General features: G+C 37.5%; 1 protein-coding gene across 1 annotated transcript in view; it reads right to left on the bottom strand.

The window, feature by feature from the left end:
- Nucleotides 1-24,261, bottom strand: part of EDIL3 (EGF like repeats and discoidin domains 3) — a 260,774-nt gene that overhangs the window by 140,437 nt on the left and 96,076 nt on the right. Inside the window, exon 3 of the mRNA XM_030004450.1 lies at nucleotides 15,823-15,852. Within this exon, the coding sequence (XP_029860310.1) occupies nucleotides 15,823-15,852 (30 nt within the window). The remainder of the gene's footprint in view (nucleotides 1-15,822; nucleotides 15,853-24,261) is intronic.

Genomic DNA, 24,261 nt, shown 5'->3' with positions numbered 1-24,261 from the left:
CTTTTTGTGTTATTACACACAATGCTGTTGTCATTATTGTCGTTCAAGTACAGTTCTCTGCACTGGTAAACTTTGCCTTCAGCGGAGCTTTGTGCAAGGGCTAGGGCATAAGCTGTAGTGCTCCCAAGGTCACAAATATATTCCTTTAGGGAAGGGCATGGCAGACTCCCTCTGGAGCCACACACTCTTTTCAGGTGTCCACCCTCAGCTGTGGCATGGGTAACTCGTCAGACACATCCAGCTTTCCTCTGGTTTGCAAGATTCACAGATCTGTTCACAGACATAATGGTGGCCATATTCAACCAAGTGGCTTCAAGAGATGAGGGCATGAACTAGGCATAACTAACTTCCCCTCACCTCAGGATAGGTGACCTGAGTGCATGTTAATATTATCTTTCCAACCCAGTCTAATTGGTACCTGGATATGGTTCCTGAAAGGGAATCCATAATATTACTCATCTGTTGATGGAATGGAGTCAGACACAGAGAAGGTCGTCTGGCTGAAAAATGTGGATGCTGCCCTTAGGTTCTGAATGACAAGGAATAAGACCAATAGGATATGCTATGAAAACAAACCCACTACTTTACTAATGTAGTGTATACTTTCATCAAGGATATCCCTAGCTACATGATTTACACGGTTTGAAGCAAATTCTTGATTTGGAATTTCTTAAGAAGTTGCAACATATTGCCTGTGGTCTGCTACCAAAACTTTAGATAGAAACAAGACTTAATGACAAATACATTACATTATACCTTCTGTCCCTGCCCCTGCTCAAGGGAGGCTAAAGCAGAACGCTGACCTGACGGGATCATTGATTTGTATTTTGTTTCAAAAAATGCCCAGTATTACTGTTTTGAATAGAGAATTATTGGAATGGTTTTCTCATCTAGGAGGGTAGATTAAAAAAAGAAAGTTGAGAAATTCCAGGTCGATATGGAAAGATTAAGGATCAGATATTGAAATATTGTCACCCTTTCCCTTAGTGTATATTAATAAATACTGTTCTGCAGTTTTAACAGGACAAAGTACTGTAGAAAGCTTGAAACTAATGGAATTCATATTAGTTGTAACAGCGACTTGCAATATTGCTGTAGGGTGTTAATTCATGCTTTGCGAGTAAACGTTAAAATACAGTACTGCAGGCAAATTGAATATATAAATCTATATCCAGACCTTTTTGGTCTTCAGCTATGGCTTCTTCATTGTAGCTAGCCATTTCAATAAAACTTCATAAATTCCAAGTCTTTTCTCAGCTTATTTGATACAATTCAAGTAACTTCTAAAGTATATAAAGGTACAATTAATTTTAACATTTTTTAGTAATAGACAACTAGACATTCATGGGAGCACGTTACATTTTCATAATTGTTATTTTTATCAGAACAGTGAACAGTTGTCATACAACCACAACTCCCATGGCAGCCAGTGGAAGTTGTGTCTTGAACAAGTAATGAATATACACTTCTGGACTGGACTGTGAAAGCTTCTGCTCTTCTACTTTTCTCCAATCATACTGGTAATTTTCATGTGGCAGTTTATTACTTTACAGTACTGTAGATCTTATGTAAGTAATTTTGCCACAATTTTCAAGTCACCTAGTATTTACTCATAAAGAGTACTACTGAAGTAAACAGTTTTATATAAGCACAAAAAAAAGAGAAAAAAATAGTTGTTTCCAAAATAGTATTTTGAAATGCTGTAATTGTATTGATAAGATTAAACAATACAGCAGAAGATAGCTGAATACTGCATGTCATTCTTTCTTTAAGCCTGGTAATGGATATTCATGCTCTGAGGTAATATACTGTTTTTCTAAAAGACTTACAGTGAGAAAAAATTAAATGCATTTTAATTGCAGTAGTAAAGGCTTCAAGAGAATATACAGTAAAAAGGAATCTATTAAATTTCTAAGACAAAAGAAAAATGGAGGTCTTGGCTCTGGCAAATGGTCATTAGCATATGGAAAGTCAATCTATAAGAACAACAATGAGAATTAGTAGATATGAATGAAGTGGTAGTATTTGTTATTGCAACAAATGGTCCAAGTAGTTGCTGCATATGTGCAGAAATCCCCACATCCCTGTCTGAGTGAACTTGGTTAAGCCTTTGCTTGATACTTCCATGCCCCTAAAGCAATTTATGTTCTCTTTATGGTAAGAACTACATCTGGATTTCACCTGTAACATTCCTTCAATGATACATTTTAAAGAGGGCTGTTTAGTCTTGGTCAATGTTAATGGCAGGAAAACCTGTGACTGTTTATTAAAATATAAATGCCAAATCTTCCTTTGACATTTTTTTCCCCTGTTCAAGCTAGGATAGATTTAAAGATCTTCTCAACACCTCAGTGATACAGCTACTCAGAGAGTCCAGCTAGCTGATCCCTTACTGGCCAATAGTACTGACTGAAGCCACAGTCAAGATAGTTTGGGATAGCGAGGCTTTTTCACTTGGTAGGGGTTTGGGGGAGATTAGTAGTAGGCAGAAGAACAGCAGACACAGTGCAATGCAGGAAGAAACTCATCTGGATGGGAACTGGGCATCAGATCAGTAGCTGCTGAGACAGAGATTCATAATAAGAAAGACCAGATGGAAGAAAACAACCCACCTCAGCTCTATTTTAAACTTTGCTCAGAATCTGCAAATGTTATGTTGAGGTAGTCGGCACCAAGAGTGTAAAAATTCCACTTCAAAGATCATTAGGTTTCAGGGAACCTCATCACAGCCACTCTTATTTATTTTATGTAACTATAAATATTTGCAGCCTGATCTTTAGAAACTTGTGTCCGTACAGTTATAGAGGGATGTAGCTTTTTGTAGACTCAAAATCTTTGAAGCACAGAACATTCAATGTGTTAAATGTATATCCTGGAAGGAGATACCATATATGAATATGAAGAAAAACAAATGACAAACTTAACAAATCAACAGCTATACAAAGAGTGAGGTCCTAAAAATCTCAGGAGAAATATCATAAACGTGTGCATACTCGTATGTGCATACACACCATGATACTGGGCTAGACAAATTCAAGATCCACTTGTGGGTCCTTCCTGTAGAAATCAGAAAAAGGGATTTACTTAAATTCAGAATTTCTTCCGAACTGACATTAACCATCTACACTCCTTCTGTGGTAAATAGAGAAAAATGCAGTAATAATTGATCTCTTTGTTTTAAATATCTAACTTACTGGGATGACTCATTCTCTACAGGTTTGTGTTTCTTTTCTTTGACTGCAAAGACTGACCTAGAGTGGACTCTTCACTCTTGAAGAAGAGATCAGGATGAGATGACATCTACCCATGCTGCTGCTGCACTGCTATCCAAAAAGAAGACTACTGCCCAATTGGTCTTGGCACAAATTAGTGTCAAATGCACAACTGCCAACAGTGAGGATTTTAAATTTGTATGTATGCACGAACTGGCACTCATAAGGTATATGTCCTAGTTTCAGCTGGAATAGAGTTAACTGTCTTCCTAGTAGCTGGTACGGTGCTATGTTTTGAGTTCAGTATGAGAAGAATGTTGATAACACTGATGTTTTCAGTTGCTGCTAGTAGTGTTTAGACTAATGTCAAGGATTTTTCAGCTTCTCATGCCCAGCCAGCGAGAAAGCTGGAGGGGCACAAGAAGTTGGCACAGGACACAGCCAGAGCACCTGACCCAAACTGGCCAACAGGATATTCCATACCATGTGACGTCCCATCCAGTATAGGAACTGGGAAGTGGGGGCGGGGAATCGCCGCTCGGGGACTAGCTGGGTGCCGGTCGGTGGGTGGTGAGCAATTACACTGCGCATCATTTGTACATTCCAATCCTTTCATTATTGCTGTTGTCATTTTATTAGTGTTATCATTATCATTATTCGTTTTCTTCTTTTCTGTTCTATTAAACTGTTCTTATCTCAACCCGTGGATTTGCTTCTTTTCCCAATTTTCTCCCCCATCCCACTGGGTGGGGGGGGAGTGAGTGAGCGGCTGCGTGGTGCTTAGTTGCTGGCTGGGGTTAAACCACGACAGTATATGACACCACTAAAACCTTATGCCATGTCTATCATGGAAGGGTCTGGTTCGTTGTCCATTCAAAATATACTTAGCATCCTTAAGAGCACACCTACTTAATAATCCTTAACTTTGCTATCATGTACTATCTTTCTATAGGACCAGTAATTCTTCAAATGGGTCATTATTCAATACTTCTTCGTCTTCCTGAATCAATGTGTAATACAAAGCCTTAGTAACTAAAAACCACTTAGATTTGCACTAAGCAGAAAATGAGTAAAATTTCTTCCTCAGTACTCTTATGTTTTCACAGTCAATCCAATGCTTCAAAGATGGTCATAAGACTGTTTAAAACAAAAATAAGCATAAAATAAGCCTCTTCGGTATGCTATTTTTTTAACAGAGTCCTTTTCATCAGGCTTATTGACCTACTTCCAAATCTGCAACCAACCACTGCTCCTGTTTGTTTTGCTTTGATTAGTATTTCCTTTTTTTTCCCCTTTCCATGTATCTAATGCCTGGATGGGAATCTAATCCAATTTAATTACAGGATCTCACCAAAGATGACTGTTGGGTTTTTTTTTCACTCTAGCTTTCACTACATGTTTCCACCAAATTCCCCCTCCTATTGAGACCACACATGCCACTACATGGCAAGTCAGATCAAGGAGCTGAACCAAATGAACACTAACTCTATCAGGAAAATTGCACTAGGGAAGAAGCTACTGTCAGCTGGAAGAGCCACCTGATGCAGCTCAACATGTAGCTATAGAATTGGTAGCACAAGCATAAAGGAGAGAGCAAGAAAGCATGAATAGGTTTGAAGAAGGAATCAGAAATAAATGGCTTGGATGAAGGAAAAAACTCTTCCAAGAGCAGCCAACCCAACTATTGTGGTTTAACCCCAGCCAGCAACTAAGCACCATGCAACCACTTGCTCACTTCTCCCCTGTCTTGGTTTCAGCTGGGATAGAGTTAATTTTCTTTCTAGTAGCTGGTATAGTGCCATGTTTTGGGTTCAGTATGAGAAGAATATTGATCACACACTGATGTTTTCAGTTGTTGCCAAGTAGTGTTTAGACTCAGACAGGGACTTTTCAGCTTCAGTTGCCCAGCCAGCAAAAAGGTTGGAGGGGCACAAGAAGTTTGGAGGGGACACAACCAGGACAGCTGACCCAAACTGGCCAACGGGGCATTCCATACCATGTAAGACCATGTCCAGTATATAAACTGGGGTAGTAGCGGGTGGGGAATCGCTGCTCAGGAACTAACTGGACATTGGTCAGCCAGTGGTGAGCAATTGCATTGTGCATCACTTGTTTTGTATATTCCAATCCTTTTATTATTATTGTCATTTTATTATTGTTATTATTATCATTATTTGTTTTGTCCTTTCTGTTTCATTAAACCGTTCTTATCTCAACCCATGAGTTTTACTTTTTTTTTTCCGATTCTCTCCCCCATCCCACTGGGTGGGGGAAGTGAGGGAGCGGCTGCGTGGTGCTTAGTTGCTGGCTGGGGTTAAACCATGACACACCCTACCCAGTGGGATTGGGGAGAGAATTGGGGAAAAAAAAAGTAAAACACGTGGGTTGAGATAAACACAGCTTAATAGGACAGAAAAGGAAGAAAATAACGATAATGGTAATAATAATAAAATAAAAATGATAATAGTAATAATAAAAAAATTAGAATGTACAAAACAAGTGATGCACAATGCAATTGCTCACCACTTGCTGACTGATGCCCAGTCAGTTCCTGAGCAGTGGCCCCTGGCCAGCTTTCCCCCCAGTTTATACACTGGGCATGACGTCACATGGTATGGAATACCCCGTTGGCCAGTTTGGGTCAGCTGTCCTGGCTGTGTCCCCTCCAAACTTCTTGTGCCCCTCCAGCCTCCTTGCTGGCTGGGCATGAGAAGCTGAAGAATCCCTGACTAAACATTACTTAGCAACAACTGAAAACATCAGTGTTTTATCAACATTCTTCTCATACCAAACCCAAAACATAACACTATACCAGCTACTAGGAAGAAAATTAACTTTACCCCAGCCGAAACCAGGACACCAACACAGATCATCCCACTGCAGCCTTTCCTTTTGTATGCATGTATTCAGACCCGCTCACTCTGTGCCCATGTGCAACTCAATAATTTCATTTCTTTGCATGTCAACTGCCTTCTCCCTCTGCAATTTCTCATCTCAGTTTCCATCACTTCCCAGATGAAAACTGGTCCGTTCTAACAGGACAGCATTTTGTCATCTGTTCTCTGCCATGGTTAGCCTTTTGCCATATTTCCTCCTGTGCTTCAGCTGTACTTCTTGGAAGTACAGAGAACTCAAGGAGCAACAGAGTACACTGAAATTCCTGGAGCAGTAAGAATGGTAGTTTGTTCTTCTTCACCTTGTTTGTTCTTGCTCCATCTTCAGAGGATGAGGCAATCAATAGCAAATAATAATCTTTGACTATTTTATTCACATGACCCTGTCTTAACTGCTAGTTCTGGTCTTTGTCCAAGCAAGGTCTAGACACCTGCAAAGCCTCTTCTTGGGGAATACTGCTTCTCAGATAGAAAAGCAGCTAAGCAAAACTATGCCATCGATACAGACCTGGTACCAAAAGACAGTGCTGAACATTGTTGGAGCATGAGACGCAAAGGTGGTGTTTCCCTTCCAGCATGACATCTCCATCTGTTCTGCTCATGGCTCGCCTTGGTACAGAGATGCATTGGTAGTTGATAGGGCAGACTTGATATCACCCACCTTCAGGCAGCAGTATGCACTGCTGGTTTCCCTATAACAGACTTCTCAACTCTGTTAGGTTAGGAGCTGTCTCTACTAATTGAGCGTGAACTAAGCCCACCTCCTTGGCTGACTCTGTGGACTTTTCCATGGCAGTAATAAAAGCAACCTCTGACACCGCACTGTGAAATTGCATGTCCCAGCTCCAAAGTGTCGGAGCAGAAAGGTTTCTCAACAGAACAGCTTTGAGAATCAAAATGGGCAGCAGAACACCTTTTTTCCTTAACCTCATTATGAGAAATAGTGAAATGATTTGAGCCAAGTTCAGCCTGAGGCAGACACCTGGCATGGAAAACTTCTGTCTCAAAGTTCAGGTGAGAAAATGATAAGCAACCAAAAGAAAATGTTCATGACATAAAGCAATAGCTAGGTTAAGGCACACTATATGATCTTCCACTTGTATTTGTAGGCTGGGATGAATGTTGTATACTCATCACAAATATCACTCTGTAAAACTTTGCAGATTATGGAAAACTGCCCATGTATGAATTTCTCAGGGATTTGCCAGCACTGCAGGCTAATCTCAACCTCCTAGCACCCTTTTTGTCTAATCCTGAAAAGAAGTGAGCGATTTTGCCAAACTGAATTATTTTTATGATATATGGACAAACATTCACTAAGGGATAGGCTGAAAATACTAATTAATTTCCATTCCTGACCTAAGCAAGATTTCCACCTTTTAAATGTGACAGCCTACTGTAATAGCCTTTGGTGCCACCTGGCATCTAGAGCTATTTTTACTGCATAAGCCTCATTTCCATCAGAATAGGGTTCAATATGACCTTTATATAATGTTCTGACTTAGTCTATATTTTGCTTGGAATAGATGGAAAAGTAATTAACAAGTTAGCTTCAGGCACTGAAAAATAAAATATGCACTTTCAAGAAGAAAAAGAAAAGGAATTGTTACAAATGTGTAAACCAAGTTAAGCAAGAGAGTAAATCTCTGTTACAGACCCTGGGGGAATGGCAAATCCTTTCCCTTACAATAATACGGAAAGATGCTTTTCCTCTTCGAAATGCGTGAAACAGAATAGCTTTGCATACCACAGCAAAATTACCGTGCCCCAAAAGACAGCCTGAGAGCACGCTGTCGCAAAACTACACTTTGGACGCTGCTGTACAGCAGGCAGTAAATTGAAGCCCTTGAGACAAAACCAGAAGAATCTTTGAGGTTTTGAGGGTGAGAGAGTAAGCAGATTAAATAACTCATGAACTTTTTGGAAAGTTTCATTTGAATAAGCTAGGGACATCTGTTTCTTTTGGTTTTTCTTTTTTGATAATCATCAAAGGAGTTACAATTTCAATTTCTTCCAATCAACAGGCCATTAAGGCATCATTTTCAGGAAGAAGAGATACCCTTTGTGAAATCCAATTTCATACCCCCAATCAGTTAAGTATTTTTAAGGCAAACACGTAATATAGTTAGTGTATAAGGATAATTGCTATGTAAATATTAATCTCAGATGTTTTTAATTTGAACTCAAATTGTAGTTCTCTGAGAATCAACGACACGTTGCCAACACTTTAACCAACTGGATCTCTTCTACTCTTTGATGAACAGTGCAGCACCAAATGGAAAATGTATTTGCTGACATGAAGAAACGAAAGACAATGAAAAATTGATTACAATATTCCTCTATTCAATCAAAAGACCTATCTAATATTTGAATCATAGAATCACAGAAAGGTTTGGTTTGGAAGGGACTTTCAAGATCATCTAGTTCCAACCCCCCTGCCATGGGCAGGGACACCTTCCACCACACCATGTTGCTCAAAGCCCCATCCAACCTGGCCTTGAACACTGCCAGGGATGGGGCATCCACAACTTCTCTGGGCAGTGTGTGCCAGTGCCTCACAATGCTCATCATAAAAAATTTCCTCCTTATGTCCAATCTAAAACTACCCGCTTTCTAACCTATGTAACACCAAACTTTTCTAAACTATCTAATATAAATCTAAGATGGTGCTGAGTAGAAAGCTCCTACCTTCCGCCATAAATAGTTATGAAAAATCAAAATCTTAAAAATTAGATACTATGAAATTACCTCAAAATAAAAATAAACCAGGCCAAGGGAAAAGCTGGGATTTTAATAATTTTATGTCTAGTGTTTTAAATCTATGAAAAATGATAATTCAGTGGATTTCTAATGCAAGGATATTTAGAACAAGAAAAAGCACTTATTTTTTGCCAAAAATGTGGCTCACATTTTTACAACATTTTTAGAATACAAATTCCATTCTGTTTTTTTTTAAACTTACCATGCCCCATGAACAATTTTATTTCTGAGAAGCTAATAATTTCACCAGAGATTCATAAAAAATTCTACTTATAGCTAATACAAGATTGCATACTGGTTTTATATCTACACATTAGTAATGTTTAGCACTTATGCCTGGCAAATGCACATTAAATATGTTGCTTTATTGTCTCTATCCTGTCAATTTCCAGAGGTCTGTAAGGGGAAACCCAATCCAGGACATAGGCATCATTTATGGGAGCAAGTACATAATTTCCATTCTGTCATAAGTTATGAGCTATAAAGTAGATGCTGGCTTTGCTTTGCCATTTCAGCATGCTACTCCCACAAACAGAGTCAGTGTGTGAGCACTGGGACATTACATCAAGGAAGAGTTTGTGGGTCTAAAACCTCCATGAGGACCTGCCCCTTTCACAGTAAGGCTCTCAGTGAGTCCAAGGACAGTCCCTGGGAGGTAGTGGAGCTCAGGGAAGCCACATCGTTTCTTCCTAATATGCTAGTAATCTAAATCAAATTTCCCTAAATGTTAATGTGAATAAAAGAGAGATACTAAAGAACAAGTAGAAAAGAAAACAGAACTCCAATACTACTACAGAAGTCTAGAGGATGTCTAATAGGAAAATTAATAGGGTCTCTCTTAGGAAGTATCTAGGCTATGTCCAGTAAGTCAGGTTTGAAATATCTGTTGGTTAAAATAATTTATAACTACTTCTAATTTTTCATCTTTTTGATTTTTTTTTTTCCCGAACACAGTGACTGATCCATAGTTTCTTATTCTGCAAATAGGTTCCAAGGCAAACACTAAGGCAATATACTGTGGTGCTCTGATTTAAAAGGCTTCTTAAACACAAGAAATCCAGGGGAGAAACAAAGCACCAGTTTTAATAGCCAGAGAAACCTGGAGTTTTCCTAACAGAAACAAAACACGTAACTTGAAAGCAATTTAGATTTCAGTTATTGCTTAGCAACATGCTCATAGAGTAAGGTTAATGGGCAAGTGTTAAGATTTTCAGATGTCTATTTTTTATGACTTTTTGATAACTCTTAGGCGTTATCTCTTGTACAACTTTCTTCCTGGAACTGCTGCTACTGTGCTTTTCCATTCTAATCCTTTCATTTCTTTTTCTAAATTAAAACTTCATTCTAGAGATCTTCCAACAGAAGCCCCCTTCTCCACTTTCTATGGTATTTTCAACTTTTTTTGTTTCTCAAAAGTTATTTTTTTCCCTTTTTTTTATTTCTTTAGGGAAAAAATGCTAAAATAACTTTTAGAGAAGCTGAAATTCTAAATAAGGAAGGGAACAGATTTGATACCACGTGGAATTGTAGAAAAATAATATTACTTTCCATGGGAAAAAATAGACTGCTTGCAGTAGTTGCATACAGATATACAATGCAGCTGTGTGCACATGTGCATACTGTGCCACAAGGCTGTTGTAGGGATTACTTTTTACTCATGTCTTTGAAGAAGAAATTTCTGTCATATATTGAGTCTACTACCTCTTCAACACCTAAATTTCATTAAAACATTATTAAACTCAAACTGTAAAAGAGCTTTTATTGTAATGAAATTCTAAATACATTTGCATTTTGTATATAGATGTAATATGAAGACACAAATGCCAGTTACCTAAAACACTAGGCTTAAAAAAAAAACCAGTGATAAAAGCAAGGAATGGCTTCAGTTAAGTGATGATCTCAAAGGGCATGTATTTATTATTTCAGTCAAAGTCACACTGTAAAGGCAAGTGAACAAAATGCTGCATGTAATGCTGTACTCTGTCTTACCGTGTCTTGGAAGAGTTACTCTTTGATCTTTAGAAATGATTCCAGACTCTTGAAGAGGGGGCTGGGGGGGGGGGGGGCGGAAATACATAAAACCATGGGGAAACATTTTTGAGATGCAAAGCTTCAAACAGCGGGACACCCAACAGAAGTTGATACATTAGGCTCAAAAACAACTTCAACAAAGCAACCTCCTCCTAGTTCAACAAACAGCTTCAAAAGACTCATGCCACATGCTTAGATGGGAAAAGAAACAAATCTCAAAAAGAACTGTCCTGAGATTTTCCTAGCTTGCCTTCACAGGATGCATGCACTTCTGGTAAAACTATTTAATTGATCTGAAACTCAAAATAAATGAACAGATATGCAGAACTGGCTCAGAAGAGAATGTTTAGATGTCTTCTACAACAACATCAAATCACAGGTATTTAACTGGAATGGAAAAAGAGATCTAGAGCAATGCTTATCCAGAAAGAGGACTAAGTAAAACCTTGTTGAAACTGTGAGGATCATTTGAAAAACTCCTTGGTTTAGCTTTGGTTAAAAGGCATGCAAGAAATAAGTATGCTTTGTCTTGGATTAAATATGTTTCATGAGTAACAACTGCAGTTCATTAGACTGAAGCATTGTCAAACTGAAGGAACCCCTGTGAAATACTATTTCCATTGAGATAGTCACAGGGCATTTATTAATTAAGGATTACTAATCTTCAACCTAGTGGTTACAACAATCAGGGTAAAATTTTAGTAACGTAACTTCTACAAGATTAGTCACAGAGAGCATTGTCAGAGAAGCTACACTCTATCCCAAAGAGCAGAGTATGGGAAATAGCATTGGTTTATCGCTTTGATTGACTAGAAGAAGAAATTCTAGTTTTGATCACGATCACAGGTCAATTAAAAGTTTATAACATTCATAAAATGTTCAGATATAGTTTATAATCTCTGTAAAATTAATGTATTAGCTGCAATTTATCCTACCTCATATTCTTTAATAAGTAAAGGTATTGTTTGGAAAAATACTATGTTGCCCTCCAATTAATCTTCTCATCTTTCCTCCCCTGCAACTGTTACACTAAATGTAGTCTCTTGACTCAGAGTGTTTAGAAGACAATCATGAGGCACTGCTAATGATTTTGAATGCTAAGTGATGACTTGCAGCTGGAAGTGTGTGCACACCTCCTCCCCCACACTACTGGATCAGCACTAGAATCAGGAGGTTAGTTGCACTCCACTAAGATAAATGTCACAAACTGGAGGAAACTTGCTGCTTTTTTTGGAAAAGAGCAAAATCTGGTAGTTGATAAGCTTGCTTTCTGCCTGTACAAGGCACATCCCACTGAAATTACTGTGAAAGGCTCTGGGTGACTGAATGAGGCTTTGGATGCAGTTTCTATTTATTTTTCAGCACCCCTGCATCTGTCAAACTGGATGACTGCCTTCCTACTCTGAGGAAGAGGTAGCTCTTTTAAGCAGAACACACAGCTTTGTAAATGTCAATACAATCTGAGAAATAAATTGTATTAAAACAATCCCATAAGAATGCACTAATCTGTTACTTTCAAAACAACATCTGGTCATATCTTAAAGCAAAATCAATAGAAACTATAAATTATAAAGCATCTGAAAAGCTAGTATTGCTTATTAAATTTTAAGATATAAATAATGTTAGGTAAAGAACAATTGCACTTTATTAATAGATTTTCCTTTGGAAGATAGAGCAAGTAATATCTTTATAATGAAGGTTTAAAAATAACTTCATTTTCACATGCATGCCCTTCACCACTAAGTTTAAAACTTTTTTCCTGCTCTTAATGCAACAGTCCGGTTTTGATTTTGACTCTCCTAGTAGCAAGATAGTGCTCTTTATTGTTAAAATTTATATTGCACTTCTAGGTTGCACTTTCACTGCACCTAATTTAAGCTTCAATCTATCAAACACATGCTTAAACACATGCTTACAAAGACAACAGGTCTACTATTCAAATACTAACCATGTATTTCACTGCTTTGCTGACAAAGATCCAAAACAAGCTATGTACAGCTGTGCAGAAAGTTATTGTTTCATCTTATGGAATTTCTAAAAAATAGTATCTATACTTAAATATAGCTTATTTTGATCATAGTCACATTTCATGCAAATGTAGAGTTGGGTTATAATCTATTAATAACTAGCAGAAAAGTTTAGGATCCAAAGTTTGCTCCTCAAGGCACAGACTAGAATTGTTTTCCCAAAGGTGGGAATTTTCATTTGAATGGGAAAAAAATAACATTCTGTGTCTGGAGAATTTTAGTCAAATTAATTTCTGCAAAAAGCTTCAGATTAATCAAATTTTTTCCCAAGAAAATAATTGTTTCAAAAATAATTCCCAAATAATCTAATCATGTGAAGTATCAATGTCCTAGAACCTGATTATATAACAGAAAGTGTTACTGTTACTTTAATTCACTTATTTTTGCAGGTATTTAGTCATGTTCCCTTGTAACATAATTTCTGACTAGTTGATATTTATTTGCACAAATTTTTACAAATATGTGTTTTGTCTCATATTGTAGATCTACCATGTACCATTTATGCCAGAGGCATTTGTTCATCTGTCCAAATCAAAGAACAAAAACATTCTGGTGCTGTATGTTTGTGTACTTCTAGCTGTTGATTTGCCTGTGTGGGAATATCTATCTGCATTGCTGTATCAGTGCAACTCCCACATGTATACTCTTACTGCAATAGCATCCTCTCATGGAATAACTACCATGAAAAGGTCACCAGTCTTTCCATTAGGAGTTTTCATACAGAAAGTTACACTGGTATAGCTATTACTGCATAAATAATTGTGGCACATTTTTAGATGCCAATAAACCCTGAAACACTAAGAACTATAACAATAAAAATGATGGCTAAAAATTAGGTGCAGCTCATTCAACCAACCATAAGTAAGTAAATTATTTGAGTTTGAAACATATCTGATCAAGTCTTGGGGGAAAATATTTGAAAATATACTGGTATAAAAGATGTTATTAATAATGGGTGAATTCACGGAGATTATGAACATTTAGGAATATTCTGTGATGGAGCAATCCTCAAAAGATGTTCACTGTAAATTATTGGCTGAGCTTTGTTGAACACAAGAATTATGTGGAGAAATAAACAAAGCAGTGATACTAGGGCAGAATAAAACAAAGCAATCAGAAGTGATAAAAAAAATCCATTTAAACAGATACAAAAGCAAACAAACAGTGTCATCTGGCACTCCAAAAGGCAAGGGCTCCTGAGGAACCCAATATAGAATCTGTAGGCTTTTGTGAGACTACTGAAATTTCAGCTGGTAAGTCTAACAGAGATATGTAGTGGAGCCCATGTGGCTGTCTTATAAATTCCACTTCCATCCTTTTACCCATTTTCAGCTGATGTAGCTGGTTAGCTTGGCCAGCTCACAGTTACAGGCTTTCACAAAAATGGCGGTGATGATCAAAATGCAAAGAGGAAGGCCATATCTTCATAAGATGCTCCACTCGTCTCAACAGGAATGATGGGTTTACAATTCACAACCATAACAAGATTGTCTTGAAGCATATTCATATATGCCTCTAAACTCTATCTCTACAAAATGTGTATACTTATACCAATTCCATAAAGGGAAAAAAGGGTGCTTTTTTTTCTTTCCCATATAAAAAAATCTCCTTTTGTAACTGACACGTCTATTGAACAGCTGCAATAGGTTTCTATTAAGATTTTTCCATGAAAATTTCAAGACTGACAGATCTCTCAAGAAATGGATAGTTGAAGGCTGATGCTTAATAATAATATATAATCCTCAGGGGTGTATTAATACTCTACAGTTCTTTCCCAAACTCTTCCTTTCTCTGTTTTGCAGTGTTTTTTTCTCATCTCAGTCATGCTTTCTGTCCATTCCACTACTATATTCATGTTAAAAGCTCCCTTTTGCTTCTTCCTCTATTTAGTGCTAGTCTTAACTATTCTTCCTCTCTCACATTCTACTCTTGGCTTTCTTCTCTGTCCTTTCATTTATTATTCTCCACCATAACCTAATTACTTATATTGCTCCCAAGTTGTAGGTTAGTGTTGTAAACAGTGTTCAATCCTTCCTTGCCATCTTCCTTTCTTCATTCACTTTACTTACCTTTTCTCCTTTGGTCCCCTGGAGACCTTTACTTCTTTTAACAACCCACTATAAAGTGACTCCCTATTCATTTGATGGCTTAGCTCACTGAGTTTATACAACTCAATGCCATTTCAAGTATGTTAAGCTGTTTAGTGGCATTGGTATGTTGTCTTCTTTTTCTTTAAATACTCCCAAGCTAATGGATTGCCAATTAATTAGAAATAGTTAATCTTCGCAACAGAATAAACACTACATGCTTGTGTCTCTTGGGGAGCTCCTAAACTAATTTTTACGACTGTGTTGTTAACCATTCTCACTACTTAGCAGCCTGTCAATGTAAATAAAAGCTCGCTGAGCAGATATCCAGGCCATAGTTTGTAGAATGTTTTCTTTGAGCAGGATGCTTCTGCACCTGCTGTCCTTCCCTTCCTTCATTGCTTGTTCCTGGGCTGCACTGTCTTTAAGGATGCCAGTGTTGGGGGTCATGCTGATGATTGAGCTTCACCAGCATAAACACAGATAAAAACCTTGCACAAGCACTGATTTTTTTGACCTGGTTTGTTGTGTGAAGTCTGATGTGCCAGCTTAACCAAGGAAGAAGCAAAAAGGAAGGAACATGTAGCAGAGAAGATTTTGAACTACTACTGGAGCAGTATATCTCCTACTGCCTCCAAATTGAGGGAAAAAAGGACAAAAGGATTGGGAGCAGACAGAAAAGAACCCAACACTGATATGGCTATTTAGCATGTGTTATATAGAAAATAAACCTGGTTAAAATGATTTTTAAAAAAGGTAGCTCTCAATGAATGGTCACCATGATGCGGATATAATCATAAATTATTCGTACCTGCTGAAGTTGGTTCTTCTTCAACTGAGGCTGTGCAAAAAGGCAGCAGGGGCCGGAGGGAGGCAGAGACAGGGAAGGGGAAGGGAAGGGAAGAGAAAAGAAGGCAGAGAGAGAAAAATACAGATTAAGAAATCCATATAGTTCTAATTGTTGTATTATTTACATTTCCTTACTATACAAGCAACAAGACATCATGAAGAACTTTATTCTTAATAGTTTGATCAACTTGAGTAATATGTTTCATCTTAGTGGAGAACTAAGCTAATATGAATTAAGATCTCAGCTTACATTTGTAACATCACACTCTCAACCTTTCCCTCTAATTTAGCTGGTAGGGTAGGCCTAATACTGCAACAGCAATGTTCAACAGAAGAGTTTCAGTCAACTTCTCTACAGTCAAATTCACTGCAGAGCTAGCTGTTGCAGTACTAAAAAGGAGCTGTTCTTAAGGTAAAGCCTTCTAAATAATCGACTGCAGGACCCATTTATTTGGTCAGAACAGTTAATGAAGGCTTTGTCTCATGACACAGCTAAGACAGCTGCTGCTTAGCAAGCAGTTAATGAGAGGCACGGTCCACACCTTTTTCCCATCTCTCCATCTTCCACCCCTCCTGTTCCCTTCAGTTTCTTCCCAACTTGGTGCTGGCAGTAATGAATTAATGATCCTGAAATTAAGAAGTCAAGGAGCAAAAATGGCAGTTTGGGGGTTTAGTTGTTTTGGTTTTTTTGGGTTTTTTTTTGGGGGGGGGGGAGCACTTGCCTGTTGGACTCTCCATTCCAGATGTCTATTGTCTGAGGTAAGCGATAAAAATCCCTATCTTCATACTTTCCTTTTTGGCAATAGATAACCATTAAATTGCCTTAAGTTACCATCAGAAAGCACCTTTGACTGTAGACTATCTATTACCCTTACCTTCAAAAGAAAGAAACAGACATATTCACAGTAAAATTGTATTTTAAAAGTACATCGGTGACCTAGTTCTTTCTCTCCCTGCAGTCAGTATGTTTTGTATACACATGCATCATAAAAATGGTCTACTCACAGTTTTGCAAAGTTTTCAATGACAGAAAAAGCAGCATTCAAGTGTTTCTCACTTGTATAATCTAAAAGCACCTAGAAGTCTGAGAGGACTCTCCATAAATGCAATATAGAGACCCTCTTAAGATACTAAACACAGGTATCCATACTGGGTTTTTTTGTCTTTTAAGAACTCTCTTCTACCAGTTGAAATGGAAGCTACTTCTGTTTGATTTCTTGTGGAATCAGTTCCATACAAACAATGCTCCTACAGCCATGGCAAACACCGATCCACCTTGACGGCTTCAGAGCTTGCACTTGGCATACATAAAGATTTCAAACATTTTCTCAAAGATCAGTGCCGTGCTTAGTAAATTGACTTATTTGCCTTCAATAGCACTCCACGTATTATGCTGGGAGAAATTAGGAAAGGAGCAGGAAGATCTTTCCTCTTTTTAGTGAAACTTCATCAGACATAGTAGAGACCTCATCAACAGCCACCAACTGCATTTAAGACCAACTATAAACTTTGGTTAATTCAGTACAATATTGTATATGCAACTGTATGTAACAATTAACATTGGACACATCAGTTATTTCTAATTGCAGAGTAGCATGGTGTCCTTTTGGGGGCTGTCAGATCCAATCAATAGAAAATAATGAATTACTGTCTGAAGCACCAGCCAACCATCTTGTCTCTAACTAAAGCTTCCTGAGGTAAATAGGTGATTTTTATTTATATAGCTTGGTGTTCAGATAAACACTGAAGAAGGCTATGTTACAAGAACAGTGCATTATGAAACATAATCTAAAATGGCTTAAAAAGGGTAATTAACAGGCTAATCTTTTCCGCTTGTAACTCCTCATTTAGTGTCTAGATGTGTATTCTGAAACTAGATTAATCCATTTTGAGGTGTACATGTCATGATCACATCAAGATTTTAAATCTTACAATAACATATTCTTCTACTGTATAGTTACTGAATTTAAGTAAAATGCGTTTGTAAGAGTAGAGGATTTCAAGACAGTGAAAGAAAGAAGGGAAAATGCCACCCTATTGTTTTTAAATTGAACTAATCATATACATCATTAGTTCAATAACAACATGACAGCTGATTCCCCAAAAAAGAAACTGAGTATTTAAATCTTAAGAACAACAGAATCAGAAGTAAATAAACAAACTACAAACTAAGTCAATCAAGCATGTTGTAATTTCTCAAGGCAACAGTGGCAGAGGACTACATGAACAGAACATGGATGTTAGAAGTTCTGTTATTAAATTTTACAAATGCCTCAAATCTCTCTTAGCTGCAAGCTCAAGTGCTGCTTGAGCAACAAATAATTAAAAGTACTAGTGACTGTGCATTAAAACTGGTTAAACAAAATAATTCAATTATACAAAGAATATTGCACTAAATTTTTTTCAGATTGCTATTTGAATAATATTCTTAGACTCACTATTGGGATGAATACCAGCATTAGCAATTCAAAACTGGATTCCTTTGTTACTATGATGGTTGTTTCAGTGTGACCACCCTGCACTTAGGTACACATCTAAATAAAATATGATAGCTGAATCTCAGCTGTAATACATCATTCAGATGCCAAGACAGCTATACCAATAACATACATTTTCTGTTTATTTAATTAATTTTGACTATTTGATTGCTGGTTTAGGCTCTTTCAGGAATAGACTATGTTAATTTCTTGTCTGAGTTAGACTAGAGTTAGTAAGAACTGCTTTTGTAAAATGCAAAAGACCTAGTTCTACTTGCCAATACTGTATTTCTGAACCCTAGACAGAAATTAAAGATGTGTATTAAAAACAGATAAGAAAATGCAGTTAAGAACTTGTTTGTACTTCATGCACACTCTTTAAAAATCAAATGAACTTAATCTCTTGCTGTATGTGCCAGGACTTCTTTCACCCCCCATAGCTTGATAAACCATGTTTAAAAAACAGCCTTCAGTAAGCTATTGAATACTCAAAGAATATACTATTTTTGCTTTATCATACCAGCTCAAATGCAATGTCAGCACTCTGCTTTCCACTTGTTAAGTAAATGCACTAAATTACCACACCAAAAATTTCCTACACAACACCACTTTTTTTTTTTGCATCTGCAGTGATTTAAAACTTGAAGTTATTTTAAAAAGCTATTCATACAGTGACTCATCTCCATAGTAATTATCTGTAATTTACTTTCTTTACTTATTTCAGAGGGGTGGAAAGGGAGTAAGCTGGAATTGCCTTGCTCAACTGAGCTGGCACAAGCTGGTGACTCACTACACTGGGTGGTGGATCACCATCAGCCTGCTTTCTCCTTCTGACTCCAGAGCTGTAAGACTTGCACAGAGGAGCCAGGTATTTGACAAAAAAGCCCCCAAAAGAGTCAAGGACATCCCCAAATCATGGTCTTATAGCAGCACTGCCTGACCTTAAACTACTCTGCAGCTTTAAAGAACATTTTTCTTCCCCTTTTAGTGCATCATTGACAAAATATATTAAGACATATGGCAGCACAAACATTAGTTTTTATCTTCTTAGAGAAAATCCGATGTTCACTTGGGAAAACTTAATCATGTTTTCCTTATAGATGAATAATACTGCATGACATTAGTGGGGAAAAAAACACAAGAAGGCATGGGCAGATTTGGAAAGCATATACTGGGATATATATTGTCTAACACTTATTAGCTTAAGAGAGATAATGTAACAAGGCAATGCTTGGCTAATATCTGAATACCTATGCCAGACTTCTGATTATTTCTGTTACAATGGCAGAAGCCTTGAATGTCTGAGAAAAATCTGAACTTTGAAGCATAGGTAACTTGAGGGAGGCAGATTCAGTGTAACAGTGTGCTACACCACGTTACATATTATGGCACATTACGTTAGTTTAGTGTTTATATTAAGGTTTGTGTTAACTTTATATTAATGTGAAATATGTTTGCCTTTAACATTCAAATAAAATGTAAGACTCATATACAAAAGAATAAACTTAGATATATGACATTATCTATATGAAAAAGTCTATGCAAGAGCTCTATAAAATTATCCAAATGAACCACCTGTGAACAGTAGGATCCAAAAGCAAACATTTTTCTGAATGCAACATCAAAAAAAAAAGATATTCTGCTCAGCATCGAATCTCATGATCTCAGAGGACTTGCACACTATGAAGACTCACTGACATCCCAAAAACTCGGCATCAGACATTAAGAGCATGATTTTGATGCTAGAGATGTTTCATTGAAAATACGTGCCTAGGAAGTCTGTCTCTTCACCTGGTCACCATTTGACAGATGCCAGTTCATTTTTCCATAGACTGTCTCAAACTTCTTTGGTTCTCAACATGGCCCTGTGGGCAGTACTGGCATGACTGATGAGGCAACCCATCGTCATGCAGAGAGCTGAAACAAGCCATGTTTCCACCAAAGCCCCCATTGCACCAAACCTCGCTCTGCCCTATGCTGTCAGGTTAAATGTGCTAAAGACACCTCCAAGCCACAGCTCATATGATTAACGCTATCTCACCAACTTGTAACAACTAATTCAACCAACTGAGCTGGCTGCCGCTGCAACAACTGATACAAATAATCATCACCCCTACTTATAAAGAGGAGCAGCAAACCCTAAGAAAAACAGATTGGTTTTAAGATGCATGAATCTGATGAATCTGGAAAATGCACCATTTCTGCCAGTTGGTTAAAGATACATCTGTTAGTGTTAAGATGTTTTTATCTTGCAGTTTTACAGTGAGGTTGGGTTTGTCCTGTTACTGTGGGTTAATTGTAATTGTAGTGCTGGGACACCAGCACATCCTTCACTATTCACAGGCCCTTGGGAACAGCAGTGCCTCCTTCTAGCTTCAGCTGGCTAAGTGGTGTCTGCAGCTATTCTTGGAAAAAAAACAAAAGAAAACAAGAAGGAAGACACTAGGCAACTCACTAGTGCATGTCAGAGATAACTCACTACGAACTGATAAAAGTCTGCTTGGATGACAGATATTAAATGCAAAACAAAGTCATTAATTAAGAAACCCTAGAAATGCCTGTGGCACCTAACAGAGGAAACCTATTACTGTTCATAGGTTTACATCCACTTAAGCACTTAAGCCTATGAAAAACTTACTCTTTCTTCTCATTTTATTTCAAGAAATAAATTTCTAACAAAAAGTGGGTATCTGAGCAAAATTTCAGGTATTATTAAAATCTAGAATACTTATGTCTTAAAATGACAGTGTTAGAAATGCCAATAAGGGTGGCTAATTCATTCTCACTAGTCTTCCTTTTTTTGTAAGCATCAGGGCCTGGTGCTAAACAAGACCATGTTTAAATATGAAAGAAAAGATTTATTTAGGTGAAATTCTATATTTTGAAGCAGACAAGATTAGATAATGATTTTTGTGGTTAGTGTCTTCACATTTACAACTCTGTAGAACAAGGCAGTCAATGAAGTGCCCACTGAGCCTTGTATTTGGCAGGATGTTCTTCTTAAGGAAAACAGCGTAAAAAGATTTAGTTTTAAAACAATTATTCAGTTCTTAGTCAGCTGCAGTTCTTGCCAAGGTTTCAAGTGCTGCCAAAGGTGCAACAGCACTTAAAGCCATAATTCTGAAACCAGGAGTGGTCTGTCATGACTTGAAATATCACGCAATTTTACATACGCGCACACACACACACTCGCATGCTGCCATATGCAGTTTTAAGAAGATGTGCACGTTCCAAAAGAGCAAAGAATGTAATCAGAAAATGTCCTAGCACTTTAATGTACAAAAGCAAGTGTACTCAAATAGCTAAGTGACTAAGACCACAAATCAGTGTACAGTAGTATTTGCTTCTTTAAGTTTCAAAGAGCATTCTCCAACATCCAAATGAGTAATCTTAAAATTAAATACTAAAAAAGGCTGTAAAATATAGTTATGGTTAAGTAGGTACCTGCTAGCATCTGTTACACTCATGGATGCAAAAACCTATCCAGGATATCCCCACAGTTACACACAGAAAGCTTTGCCTTCCAAGCCAAACAATTTTGTATTTTCATATTTCAGTCACTTGCCTGAAGCTTTTTCACTTGGTTGTTTTGTGTGTTTTAAGGGAAATTTGACAAGATATTCTTATGTGAATGGAGAGCTTTAAAATAACATCATATATCTCACTGAAAGGTAATGATGATGATAATTTTATTGTATGGATATTCTCCCTCTTAGGAAAAAAAAGCCACAAACCACAATAAAAGCTGACTCAGATGCTTGCAGTGTGTTTGAGTCTGGTTTTGGAATTGTATAGGAGGCTGGATTAGCACTCTCACTGCAGATATGTACCCAAGTACTTGATCCAGGCCAAGTCAAAGGTACCTGGGTGCCATGCCAGATGTACCATTCCTTTGTATTATGGGCTGAAAATGTGTTCCATCTCAGTATGCAGATGACAGAAGCTGACTGAGATGGCAGTTTGATGTGCTTTTGAGAACAGTTTACTCAAAGCTAGGAAAATCCTGGCACTTGCTCTCTGTGCAAGGGAGGAGAGCAAGACTTTCTCAAAGATACAAAAATTCAGGCTGAAACCAAGTGGGACTGAGATAAGTAAATGTTGAACAGGGTGTGAGCATCACCAAATCTTCCACCAGAAATAAGAAGGTAGAATTACTACCATAGTACTTGACAATATCCAATATCCAACATCCAATAGCAGGAGGAAAGATTCAAAAGAGAATAAACAATGCTCAAAACAGAGCAGAAAATAGCAGTTAAGACAAATAAACCCCAACTTTACATGGTCCTGTAACGCCAGATACCAACTTTAATGTGTAAACTTTCTATGATACTATTGTGCCATTTCTCACCTCAGACTAACCTCAACCAGCCAGTCTGCTGCGAGCAAAGTATGTCCAGATTGACCAGCTTGCCTTGCTGAAATACATACTAGGAAGTTAAATAAACACACAGGAAAACCCAACAGCTTTCAAACCCTAAAATTTCAGGATGAAGATATATCCTGCAATTTTCAGTGATTTCCCAAATACTTTGTGGGTTTTGGCCAGATTTTCTAATATGCCAGTCACAAAGATAGTACTACCACCCTTTCTGGGGAATGAAGCTGTGTAAACCAACAAACAGACCATCATATGACAAGTCTTTAGATTGCATCACGATGAAATTAGAAGTACTCAATAGTCACGGTTTCATAGAAAATACTCTACAACATATTAAACGCAACTGCATAGGACCATGAGCATACAGTTCTCAGTTCAAATGCCTTGCTTGGTTCATAGGCCCTACAGAAGAATTAACTTTTTTTTTAAAAATCCAAGTCTATAGTACTCTTTTCAGCATGACTGAGGGCCGGCATACTGCTTTAGTGAGATAATTTCCATGCAACACAATCTTCATCACAGAAAATTTGAGCTGTAAATTGCATAACGTGCCAAGAGGAGAATTCAAAGGAGCAGATGGCAGCTAAAATGAAGGCTGTGGTGTTAGAGGAGCCCCATGCAGGGAGACATATCACTTTGGTGCAGTATGTGTTTTTAATCGTTTTTTAGTAACTTCAGGAATGAGCAATAGGAAATATGCCACCATAAAGCTACAGGGCATGAATACAGGTATAGAAAAGAGAAGATTTGAGTCCTGGTGCAAGAAAGGCAAAGCAGATATTTTTAAATTAATAAAACAATATTTTGATTGCCCAGGTAAATTTTGGAGACTGGAACATACTGCTTCAGGAATGATTGTTATATCAGTATTCACTTCTAACTTTTCTGATTGGGCAGAAACAAAAGAAGATCCTATTACCTTTGTAGCTAATATTGGCTTTATATTTAACTTCAGTACAACCTGAATAAGTACCTGAATATGTTTGAATCCATTATTGTTTACTGTTGAAAAATACATGTTGAAACATACGTATGATGTAGACTGTGGCAAAACAGTGTCAATAATGTCCAGCTTCAATAAAACACTGCCCTCATCTAGATCTCAAAGAATTTATTACTGTATGTCTATGTTAAAAACAGCAACAATGACTCACAGACAATATCGATTTATCTGAGGATATCTGCAGAGCCCATACTGAACCTGGACCTTTTCAAAACTAGCACATTGTTCTGCCCTAAAATACAAGTGACGAAGAATATTAATTTAAACCTGGGGCAGTCTGAACAAATTACTATGCCCTACACTGGTTTTACTGAGCACGAGAAGTTCTTTGCTGACAACTGTATTTCAACAAATAGAAATGCCAAAAGAGAAACATGCTTAAACATAAGTGTAAAACCAGATGTTTTTCTCTCTTGCTGACACTAACATGGCTTTGCTATATGCAGTGAAACAAGGCACGAGAGAACAAGGTGATATGAAGTAAAAAAATACGCCTGGCATGAGGGTTCTTTATTCTCAGAAATCCTACATTTTTCCCTT

This window comes from Aquila chrysaetos, chromosome Z, assembly GCF_900496995.4.
Source record: "Aquila chrysaetos chrysaetos chromosome Z, bAquChr1.4, whole genome shotgun sequence".
Taxonomy (NCBI): Eukaryota; Metazoa; Chordata; class Aves; order Accipitriformes; family Accipitridae; genus Aquila; species Aquila chrysaetos.
This window is presented reverse-complemented; position numbering and strand designations above follow the sequence as displayed.